At 38.2% G+C, this 12,289-nt stretch overlaps 1 protein-coding gene across 1 annotated transcript in view; it reads right to left on the bottom strand.

The window, feature by feature from the left end:
* The window catches only part of NPHP3 (nephrocystin 3), a 30,110-nt gene that overhangs the window by 3,059 nt on the left and 14,762 nt on the right, over positions 1-12,289 (bottom strand). The window contains exons 15-26 of the mRNA XM_009464523.2: positions 12,064-12,146; positions 10,885-11,023; positions 9,914-10,078; positions 9,327-9,424; positions 8,339-8,461; positions 7,801-7,990; positions 7,417-7,658; positions 6,922-6,997; positions 5,627-5,754; positions 3,192-3,432; positions 1,108-1,233; positions 91-206 (exon numbers count right to left, since the gene is read on the bottom strand). Of these exons, the coding sequence (XP_009462798.2) occupies positions 91-206; positions 1,108-1,233; positions 3,192-3,432; positions 5,627-5,754; positions 6,922-6,997; positions 7,417-7,658; positions 7,801-7,990; positions 8,339-8,461; positions 9,327-9,424; positions 9,914-10,078; positions 10,885-11,023; positions 12,064-12,146 (1,727 nt within the window). The remainder of the gene's footprint in view (positions 1-90; positions 207-1,107; positions 1,234-3,191; positions 3,433-5,626; positions 5,755-6,921; positions 6,998-7,416; positions 7,659-7,800; positions 7,991-8,338; positions 8,462-9,326; positions 9,425-9,913; positions 10,079-10,884; positions 11,024-12,063; positions 12,147-12,289) is intronic.

The following is a 12,289-nucleotide window of genomic DNA, read 5'->3' as shown; positions in this document are numbered from 1 at the left end:
CCTAATAAGTACAAAAGTCCAGGATGTTTTGTTTCATCCAGTAATTTTTATAGTAATTCGCTTTTATAGAGCTAAAGCATATAATCTTACCTTAGCACAGCCAAGTTTTTCAGAGTTTCCCCCACACGCGGATGCATGTGACCAAAGCTGTCTTCATAAATCTTTAATGCACGTTCATAAAGAGGTAAAGCTTCAATCTGCTTTTTCTTTGGGTAGTAGAAAGGTGTTTGTTACAGACGTATATTACATTTGCTATTCCTTTTTCCAAGACAGTATCAACACATCCTAGATGCCAAGTCATGCATATTTAACCAAAAAGATCTTTTGAGGTCTCGATACCGTTGACAGATGAGGATGATAATTCAGATTGTCAAAGCAATTGGCTTGCACTTGCAAATGCAATTCCCACTAATATAATAATTAGGGTCTGGACTTCCTAGGCAGTTTTGAAAATCTCAGTCCTAAAAGTTTTGAGTTACCAAATGTGCTTTGATTTTACCTGGGGCAGTTTTAATCCCCGTTTAAAATCAGAATCTGCAGATTGCAGAAATACAGAAAACAAGAAAACAACCTACAGCTCGCTCCTATTGATGCTAAGTAAGCAATTCGGTAAGATGATTGCATCTCCTTTGAATCTCATATTAGTTGTAGACTAGAAAGTCTACAGCCTTCTCAGATTTTTACTTATACAGAGTTGCAGTTCATCAAGGGGGGGCACCCTTCATAAATTTCAAAGGATTATGTTTCCCGCCAAGTCAGTGGTACAGCTGTGTTCCATCATACTGTGATAACCGCCATATTGCTGAAAATGCTGTACTCTAGCTCTAGTCTTATAAAGCATGTGGGCATTTTGATTAATCTAAAGAGCATTAGCCCAAGTGTCCTTATGAAATATCAGTCACAGCAATTATCTGTTCCCTGCATGCGTCTTCCTTGCCAAATATCCTTTCAATTTTTAAAATGGAACCTAAGAATCTGCAAGTCTTATAAGGAATTTCCCTTTTAAATGTGATCAAGTTTCTTTGGTATCATGTAGGTACAAATCATAAAAAAAAAACCAAACAACTAAGACAGGAATAATAAACATGTAAGACATGAAAAACTTACCATCTGACAATAAAGGACAGCCAGATTTACCAAAGCAGTTGCTACACTAGGGTGTTTTGGGCCAAATGACTTCTGTCGAATTTCAACCGCTAGCTCATACAGAGGAACAGCCTTGTCAAGTTTTCCCTAGAAATAACGGGGAAAAAATGATTCAGTTGTCTTGTGTCAGAATGGTAACAGTAAAATCTATTTTAAACAAAAAGCCTTGGAGAAGATGTAACTGTTTCCAGAACAAGGGCTTAACTTTAGTTAATTCATAGTTATATTCTGCACAGATGGTTTATCATGAATATTTATTAGGACCTAATTTTCCAAAATACTGAGCATATTCAACTCCCAGTTAATGTGTTTCTCAGCTATGTCTAATTCTTTCTTTTTTAATTTAATTTTTCCCCCAAGTGTCTCATTGAGAAGGCTGTTAAAAAGACTTTTCAGTTGTACTTTTATCCAAAATTTTTTTTCCATTTTTATTTCCTCATCCTGCTATACATGAGAGCAGAGTTTATTTTTTGCCCTAAAGGGCCTAAATTTTACTGGTGATACGGGAATGGGAATGTAGCTGCCTTAACTTTTGAGCCATTTTCTGCTTACTGAAGCGGTGTTTGCACCATCTTCTTTGGAACAGCCACAGGGTCCAATGCCATTTCAAGTACTTGTTGCTTCCCATTTACCATACTGAGGCTTTGGCTTCTTGACTGGTTTTTCTAAAATGCCCCTCTCATACTCCAACTAGATTTACCGTAGGCTATTTTTCCAGCAAATCTGTTTTCCTCCAAATTTGAATCTGCACACACATTAACTGGATATACTTCAGAAGTATGCTTAGGCTTCTACTATTAGAATGTACATTTAATAGCAATTAGAAATTAAATCCTGCAAATGTCCATTGTATAATGGTTCACTGTAATTGCAAAATTCAAATTAATTTTTTTCATTTTTTCAAAGCATCTCCATGCCACAGTTTGAAGATGATCAGTAATTCATCTGGAATGAATACTTACTTATAAATAATTGTCATTTTCTACACCTGATTCCTGTCCCTTCTCTTCCTCCAGTCTTCCCTGCGTCACTGGGGCACCATGAATTTTAATTTGTGCTCCTTCAAACTAGCAAAGAGCTCTTTGATGCAAATATCGAGTGCTTTTCAGTTTCTAGCAGCATGAAAATTAGAAGCTGAAGTGAGGGGAGAATATATGACCCAAAACAATTTCATGCACATAATAGCAGGTAACAATTATTGAGCAAAAACAGAGGAGCATTTGATCGAAGGGATTATCTTCAAGGACTCTTTCCTCTTTGAAGAATGGTAAAATGTGAAAATATAAAAGAAAAAAATTGTCATTCTCTGAATTTGATCTTGGTTCAACAGCTGGAAACCTTACATCACTCTTGCACTGATGATATCAAATGGTTAGAACAACCATCTGCAAACACAAATGTTCATGAAACATTCTGAAATGATGAAACGCATAAGTTTATACTACTGTTAATGTTATTCCTTGTAGTGCATTTCGCAGGGGAGTAACTCTCATCTTTCACTGAATCAACATAAGCTGGAGATGGCTCAGCCAGACACTTTATTTGTAAAGTACTATATCCTGCCTGAGCATTCAAGTTACTCTTGATTTGACTGTAAAGTTCAAGGTCATTGTGTAAAAAGAACTATTCCTACACCCTAAAACATGATTTTTCCATTAAGACACATCTGACCAAACTCTTGTATGTGGATGTCACATCGCAGACAGTAGAGAACTCAAATACAGCAGGGAAGAGCTTCCCTCTCTGCAGCTAAAACACTAGCTTTTAACCATATCAGAAATTCTTCATGGTGAATACTGAGCATGCAGGACACTGAAGACATTATTCATAAATAGCTTTTCTTTAAGCAAAGTGTGTTTTGAAAAAGCTGCTGGGCTTTTTGGAAACAGACTGAGGCTGCTTGACTACACCTTTTACGCATGTGTGTAGAACACCAATAGCTGACAAAATGCCCGTGCCCCACTCCTTTTGGATTGAAGACTGTAACAATGCAAGGCATTACAGTTAATTTAGGTGATGAGAGAAGGTAACAGGCTTGTGCTTACCATCTTTTTGTATAGCACTGCCAGGTGTTTCACAGTGTAAGCCAAGGAGGGATGATCTGGAGCCAGTGCTCTCCTCCTGATGTCTAAAGCTTTTTCATAGAGTTCCTCTGCCTTGTCATAGTGCTTCTTCTCGTTGTACAAGGCCGCCAGATTGTTCAAAGACTGCGCGCAGTCTGGGTGGTTGGGTCCCAGGACTCTCTCTCTCATTTCCAAGGAGCGCTTCAGGAAAAGCTCTGCTGTCCTACAGAACACATTCGTTCAGCAATATTTTAAAGCTGGTAACAGGCTGAAGTGGCTGTTTGAAACAGAACAAACTCAGCCTTGGAAACTGCACAGATACTGACATCTGGTAGTGGACTTTCCCTGGAATAAGCAAATGCCAGGATCAGCAGTTCATTTACGCAGTGAGGAGCTGTACATCCCAGACATAGTCCTGCCGTGCAAGCTGACCATAAGAATGTAGATACAGAGCTAGTTAATATATTCCTGTGCAAACTTGGAGTCCCCCTGTAAAGGACTGAAATGCCAGTCTAGCAGATTTCTGCAAACATTACACTACCCCAGCAGCTGCTCATTTCTTTAATTTAACCTACATCTTCAGTTATGCAAGTAATCCTTCCTTATTCCAAACATTCTACTGGCTTCTGGGCAACTCCTCATAGCAGCCATGTACACCCACGGATAAAGCAGGAGTGGAATGCGAGGTAAAGGTTCAGAACACACCACACATTTTTCAAGTAACTTTCAAAAATATAGAACATATTACAGGGTTCAGCAGACAGCTTTCATACCAAAGGGGGAGAGACTGGAATGGGTTTTATATATGTCATGAGCTAGATTGTCTTAGTAGAATCTGTCCAGAAGTGACAAAGTAGAAAAGACTCTGTGTAATGCCACCATTCAAGCGTTTCCCTATCAAAAGGGCATATTCTGTCTCACTAGAGTAGCGTACTACTGTTCCATTACAGAGTTACAGCAGTTATTCTATCACAAACAATGGGTGATCCCCACCTAATACTGGCAGCACCCATTATAACCAGGCAGTTTGTCATCCTGACATACACACAAATTCTGCATGGCACTATTCCCAAGAGGTCAGCTGAGTAAATTGGAAAAATCCATTTTGCATTAGAAAAAAAAAAAAAAAAAAAGACCATTTATACACAGAACTGTAGGTTCAATTCTGGAGCTCTTAGACAAGTGTCAAAAGGTGTTCACTCTATGTAAGGGCTAGAGGATGATGTGTGATATAACATATAAAAACTAATAAAGTGACATACCTTCTGCCCTTGATTTCATTCTAACTGCATCACATGATCAAAAAATTCAATCTTGGACTTGCTGATTCAGAGACACGATATCCATTAAAAAAAAATTACTTAAACCTTCACCAGAACAAAGTTTATACTTTGGTCACCTATGAAATAGTGGAGATACGGTTACTCTAGAAGTAGCTTGTGTTGGACAGGAACTACATATGGATAATGTGGAATATAAAATGATCTTGTGTGAGATTAGATAAATATCTCTCCTCTATAATCAGTCACTTCGGCGTGACTTCATGAGGGTAAACTGACGAAAACCCCCACATTTCCAACAACTGTTAAAAAACAATTCCTTCATTGTAAAGGTCCTGCATTTAACAGAGATTCTGTGTGCAGATCTTAAATTACGATGTCCTTCTGTAGTTATCCAACAACTACGGGTGACATAAACATCAGATATAAAAATACATCCAGAATTGACTCTGTGCTTTTTTGCTGTGCACTTACTTTCTTCTAAAGGTGACTTTACAATTCCCTCACAACACACAGTTTTAGACTACTCCGTGGACTGAAGAAGTTGATGTGAGGAGTGGCTAACCATGCAATCAGAACTGCTCTGCACCTTTTATTGCCCTTCTTCAACACCCCTGCTTATCTCTGCCTGATTTCAGAACACCTTTGTTGTGCTCTGTCCTCTTTTGCTCTTAAAAAGGCCAGCAGGGTAACAGTCTGAGGATTACAGGGCACAGTGAATATTTAACTCATGATTTCTTGTAATACTGGCATTTTGAGTGTTTTTCATAGAAAAACAACAATCCTGCTGTTCAAGGATAAACACTACAAAGGGGGGTCAGAAAATAGTGAAGCTGAGTAAAGAGGGCATAAATTTCGAGAGAAAACTGGTATTTGTAACGAAAGCTAGTTAAATTTAATGGTGGAACATCAATTCTGAATGCAGGAAATGCATTGACTTGGTAAATACTCACAAGCTAACAGCATCAACTCTAGAAAATAAGAGGAGTGAATTTCACAGTAAACAAAAACCAGCAGAATGAATCAGGGATGGCACCATAATGAGTGTGTCTACATTTAATGCTAGTCCTGAATGCTTTGCTTCCATTTAGATCTATGAGAACACTCAATGGATGTGTCACAATTAATACAACTTACTCAAGATTATTCTGCAGGTAATAGAGGACTCCAAGCTCATTGAGGGTTCGAGCATTATCTGGTGTATCCTTGCCTAATGTGAGCTCTTCCAGTTGCAGGGCCCTTTGACGCAGAAGAGCAAAGCCACACTACAGCAAAGCACAAGGTCATGTAAGCCAATCACCATTACATTTAAAATGTACAACTGAAGACAGAAAATCAAAAGACTTGGTTTCGTGCCAAAGGAGCACAATAATCCTACCTAAGTTCTGTTTTCAAGCTAAATGGCACATAGGCATTCTGCTTATTTACAATCTAACAGTGAATTTCACCAAACATGCTTCCAGGAAATTTAAGTTACTGTGCTGTTGCACAGCTGTTTTCCCTGTATCATACATGCTAATTTGCTTAAACTCCACAGTTCAAATAACCAATTCACATCAAATTCTTAGGTTTATAAGCTCAAAACTTAAAATTAAGTTAATCTTCTATCCTAAATGCCATATACAAATACACATAAAGTATTACTCAAGGCTTTATGCAGATCTTTGCAAAATGGGCTGCCAAGCTAATGCTTACATGCAAAGTGAATTACAAGTAAAAAGTGCAGCCATTGTTACACGCTCCACCTATTCTTGATGTTTGCAGTCTTCATAAAAAGATTTGTGCAGCAGAACTCATTACAAACATGGACAAAATCTTCATGATCCAAATTAATTTGTATTTAAGCACTGTGGAAATAGCAACATTTTATGGCTTTTCACTACTTTCATTAGAGCTACAAGTAGAGCTCTGGAGTTACTAGCTGAACTCTTATAGTACAGGCACCGCATGACAAACAAACCCTTAGCTCAAGAATGACAAGAGGAACTTTGTAGCTGAAAAACACAGAAGAAAAAAAAAAAAAAAGGAATAACTCAGTATGGCACCTAATATTACTGGGACTATCCATTGCAGTAAGCACTATGTTCACTAGTATTTGTAGGATAAATGCCTCCCTTATTCTGCAGAACACTTTTTCCATTGCCACTTTGACAGCCAATTGTATCAGCAGTAATTCTACACCCCCGAAACGTATATATTCACTTATTTCTTTTCCACCTCTCTCAACTCCATACCAGTTGTACTGATGCATCTCCACTTCCAGCAGAGTTGAAAGGGCAGTTACCAAAGCTGCTGCTAAGCAGCTTCACTACTTATGCCTTCAATTCTCAAAAGCACTGGAGCTTTGTCAGCTCTGCGGACACACTTTATCATCTATTTATCAGAGCCACAACATACCCTGCACTTTTATTAAATATCAAACATTTCCTTACCAGACTGCCTTTCCGCCTTGCTGCTTTTTGGCGTATTTTGAAGGACTTTTTCCTCAGTTGCTCAGCTTGTTCATATCTGAAAACAGTTATTTACAGTGTTAGAAGAATGCCAAATGTAGCATCACTGAGTATTCTGGAAAGCTTCTAAGTTACTTGAGTGTACAAATTTGAGGAGAATTTAAGAATCTTGAAAAAAAAAAAACAAAACAAACCCACACTTTTTGTCAAAGAAAAATATTCAAAAACCTTAGGCCCAGACAATGCTCCTCCTTTATCTCTAACTTGTTAGAAGTTTGTAGTTAAACTAAGCACTAAAGTTGTCCCCTACCGGGTGGCCTGCAACAAGTAGAGAGAACGGGTGCTCATGGTTGCATTGGAAGTTATGAAACTCCAAAAAAGAACCAAAGAAACATTCCAGCTTCAGGAAGAAAATCTCAGCTGTTACTTTTTGTACCACCTCCACATGAAGGAAAACATCAGTGTAGTTAATCTTACTTGTTCTGCTTTTGGTATAAGGTCGCAAGTGCATCAAGTTCACGGGCTACCCGAGGATGTTCAGCTCCATAAGCATTTTCAGAGATTTCCAGTGCCTGTTTATACAGCTGTTCAGCATTTCCAAACTTCTTCCACTGAACATAAACTCCTGCTAGCTGGTGGAGTGATTGCGCCACCCTTGGGTGGTCTGGATCCAGCGCAGTCTCTCGAATCTCCAGAGACCGCTGCAGAGGAGCTACAGCCTGTAACAACGAAGCTCAGAATATGATGGCAGCAGGCAGCATCCTGTATGCTACAATAATTTAACAACTGCAACAGAAAGCACACACTGAGCTCTGCTTAATTTGCCTCCTTGCTGTTACAACAATCTCTAAATGTACTCACCTGACTGAGAAGACCTAGGTCCTTAAGAAACCGTCCCAGGGTCTCATAAAGATCAGCCAGGCAGATCATACTTTCCTCTCCCTCACAGCTTTTTTCGTATTCTTTCAGAGAGTCAAAATACTCAGCTGCCATAGAGCTCTTATCTTTCCCAACCAGCTGCCAGTAACTCAGCAATTCTGCAAAATGTCCCCTGTTTTAACAAGGAAACAAGAAGCTCATCTTATCTCTGACACCTCTCTATTCAGACTGATGCTAGCTTAGAAGAAAAGGGCCACATGCATGAATTTTGTCTTTATGCTACAGAGTGTCTACAGAGACAATCCATGGAGACTAATGCTGTTCAATAGCAGTGTTTATCCTTTTACCAACCCCCAAGGTATAATAGAATAGAAAAAAAAAAATTATGACAACAGCATTTAGCATTTCAGCCTCTACTATTTACGTTCCTTTAATCTATATCTGTATTTTTCTGATTTATATTGACAAAAAAATTACTTTGAAATCTTCATAACCACCAAAGCAGTGGCTACCTTTGTACCTTTTGTAAAGGTTCTGGGATACAAAGAGATTCAAAAGACACTTGTGTAGCTTTTGCTTATCACCCTGCTGTTGGAAGAGCCAGGGAAGTTCGTCTGCACTTCTCCAAGTCACTCGGTCTCGACTATTGAAAGAAAAGCAAATCAAAATTAAAACTCTGAGAGGCCTAACAGAACTTGTCAATTTGATATGAAAACTAGGAAAGCATACAACTGCCACACCTGAATGTCTGAACAAGCAGACAGACTAATATAAGACCTATGTACTCCGTTTTCTCACATCTTCATTTTAATTTCACCTCAGAGGGTGCTGGAACCCCCAGGTACCCCCCAGGAAGCTGTTCCTCCCTCTATACGGGCTAATCTGTGCCTGCTAGCAGAATTGCAGCCCTGCAGCAGCCCACTGTCCCTTTGTGCCTCCTTCTCCTGGCACACTGTGGCCCTCTTGGCTTTCTGCTACCCAACAGTGCATGCTCTGAGATGCAGAAAGCACCAGCCCACAGCTGGGACACACTAACTCAGGACTGTAAATGCAAATCAATTTTCAAGCTGGATATAAACTTGTAGCTGTTCAGCTGGTCTACTGGACCTCCTCTTGTGTATGTGCTAATTGCTTGCTGAACGCAAGCAGTCTTCTGTTTCTTCTTCAAGTTCCAAGCAACCTTAAATTTCCTAGCATTTACTGGGAGCTAAAAATCCATATGGGGTCAGTTACCACCAAGTAACTGATACTGTATAAATTTGTGCCCTACCTTTTCATATGATAGCTTTATTATATGCTCATTCCCCTCCATAGTCCTCAATCTTTTCAATAATAAATATATCAATATCAATAATAAACTGCTAAACTGGCAACTAGGGTTTTGCAGAGTTACTTTACCATAATACTTTACTAAACTGAGTCAGAGAAGCTATATGAAAAAAGCAAAAATATCCATCAGGCATAAAGCCTGTAATTTAGCAAGCACATCTTGAGGAATTCTGACCTACCTTAGCTGCATGGTGAAATACTCCACTAGTTTTTGTCTATAGGCAGAAATAACATTTTCACCTTCTTCCATATACTCTAATCTCGCCATCTCCCAAGCCTGAAAGAGAATGCATTTATTTTGTTTATTAAGTGCTGATACACAGGGCGCCATGCAAGATTTCTTTATGAAACCTGTCTTGTGTTGTAGAACTGAAAATCTTTCGATGACAAAAGCACTACAAACATTGTCTTATATTAGACCAAAGCTCTGATTGTTCAGATAATATTCCCTTCTCCTTCAATTCTGCTTGTTTTTTGTGGAACCAGTGTTTTCTAGGACACATGGAGTTAATAACTAATCAATCAGAAATTTCTGATGGTTTGAAATACCAGGTTTTCAACTGCTGAACAATACTGACCAATACTGGTATCCCAGCTCTAGTAGTTTTCAAGGCGATTCTAGTATCAGACTAGATGTTAAGGAAAATAGATGAGCAAACACAAACATATCACAAGCTACCTAGTTAACAACAGAACATATCTAAAAAGCAGCAGGGGCTTAGGGGGTGGAGTTTCACTTACACATGTTTAGAATTACAAAATTTACCTGGAGGTGCTGGAACTTCAGCAAACCACAGCCATATGTCAGCAAACACATTTTGTGCAGGCTGTGAACAAGCGAGGCTAACACTGCAGAAGACAGTTCAGGATAAAGTTCCATCAGCTCTGACTCACTCACACCATTGTGGCTAACACCGATGACACACAGTATCTACATTAAGCAGAAAGATTATTTTACAGTTAGCAGTATTTGCTGCAGAGCTGTTACAATGAAATTCCAAGAAAAATACTGTGTATCACTGTGTATAATTTTATACATCAAGGGAAAAAAAAAAAAAAACAAACAACCCTGCCTACACAAGCCCTTTCCCTCTTCCATCCTCAAAAAACAGTGCTAATGGATTAATATTCTAATAGATAAAGCATCGAATGGGACACTCTGGGACAAACAAATGGCTCCTTAGACTTTCCTCTAAAACACTGGGAGAAAGTAACTCCATTATCATAAGGAACTTCCATCTAAGTAAAACATGCTGAAGGTCTTATGCTGCCAGCACTAAAGAACTTCTAGCAATTATCGAGTATCATGTCCTACTCAAAAAAAAGTTCCACACAACAGGGAAATTCTGCAAAGGTAGGAAGAGAAGAAATCTAATAAGTGGCGCCCTGTATTCATTAGATACCATGTTTTGATTACATTTACAATGCTCAATGTAGTTAATCATTGGATCAGGGTACCAAAGGAAGTGCTGATTCTACATCACATCATAGTGGAAAAGTTCTGGTTTGTTTTGTGAGATAATGACTTAGTTGAAATTTAACACAAAGCAGTCACATGTTCTACAGTTATGCAATAGATACATTAATAAAATTGTCCCTTCTATACTAATAATAAAGTAATCTCCGAATCATAGATATGAACAAACATAAATTTGTATTTACTTTTAACTTAACAAGAACTCTTTACAGGAAAGAATATGCATTACCTGTAGACATAGTGACACATTCTTTGCTTACCTCTCTCAAAAGACCTTTCTCTTTATCACTCTGCAATGATTCTTGAATTGATCTCAGAACAAGCCTGTACAGTGACACTGTGTCTTGACATTGGAAACACTGTTGAAGGGTTTTGTCAATATTTCCTGTATTTCCAACACTGAGCAGAAGGACAAAAAGGGCATGATTTAACATATTAAATTTGGCCAAGTAAGATGAATTGAAACCACTGAAGAGCTCTATCTCAAAAGTCTTCTGAATTCCTACTGGGTTTAAAAGGTGAGATTAAACACAGAAGAAGTGAATTCCTGAAGCCACCTTCTGTCATATTGTCTGATTTTTCTAAATAACTGCAACATTTTTATTAAAAAAAAAACCCAAAACCAAAAACCAACTACACTGCAGCGTTCTTTCCTCCAGCAGGAGTACAGAATAAGAACATCAGGTTGGATAAAGATAAAACCACATGCTGCTGTTTCATTTAATGCATTTACAAAGCATGTTTTCAGGAGCAATTAAGCATTCTAGAACATAAAACAGAACCAAAAAGTAATGAAAATCAGTCACCCAGAGTAAATTATCAATCAGTGTATCATCTTCTGGGAGTCTTTAAGCTAAAAATGTGTCTTTCTCAACAAGATAAAGTCTAGGTTAATAATAAGCCAATGCACTTATTAAGTATTCTCTTGCACAAGAGGAAAGATTAATTTTCTCCACAGCAGGAATTATAGGGCAAAGTACCATACACAGGATGTTAAACCAAACAGTTGTTGAACTTCCTTTTAGCCTTAAAAATCCAAGAGGCAAACTCTCCGGTACATCAGTAAATACAACAGACCTGACTTAAACTGTTTAACAAAACAATACCAACATTCTCCAAATACCTTTAAAAAGTATTGAAGCAACTGCCATACCCAGAAAGCAGAACAACAGAAAAATAAAATAAAAACAGAAGAGCTGAAAACAGAGACAACTATTTGGATTCACTTAGTATCAAAATGGCAATTGTATACTCTCCAATTTTTCTTCCCATTGCATTCACAGTCAGTGAAGGGGGAAAACTTTGTATACTGCTCCACTGTCTTTTCTTAACAAGATTCATTCCATGTTAAATGAATGTATTTCAAAATGCTAGCAAACCTACTTGAAGTCTTCTAATCTAGTGACGAGCATAGTAATTTCAAGATCATCTCAACTTACCAAGCAATGGTTTTTCCCAAGAGAGTGACATACAAAGCGTTGCAAGTTGCGGCAGAACGACAATGTCTCTCAAGCTTCTTCTCCTACAACATTTTAAACAAAATCTGTGAGCCAAGATGAAATTAACCATACCAATAAAATGCTCACTGTTTAAGAAGAAAATAAAAGTTCTAGATATGCTTCTACCTGTAACATCTGAAGACTATGGCATGATAACTAGTGCACA

This window comes from Nipponia nippon, unplaced genomic scaffold, assembly GCF_047370975.1.
Source record: "Nipponia nippon isolate SJK-2023a ecotype South Korea unplaced genomic scaffold, ASM4737097v1 scaffold_1, whole genome shotgun sequence".
Taxonomy (NCBI): Eukaryota; Metazoa; Chordata; class Aves; order Pelecaniformes; family Threskiornithidae; genus Nipponia; species Nipponia nippon.
Note: the sequence above shows the minus strand (reverse complement) of the source record. Positions and strands in the feature narration are given on the sequence as shown.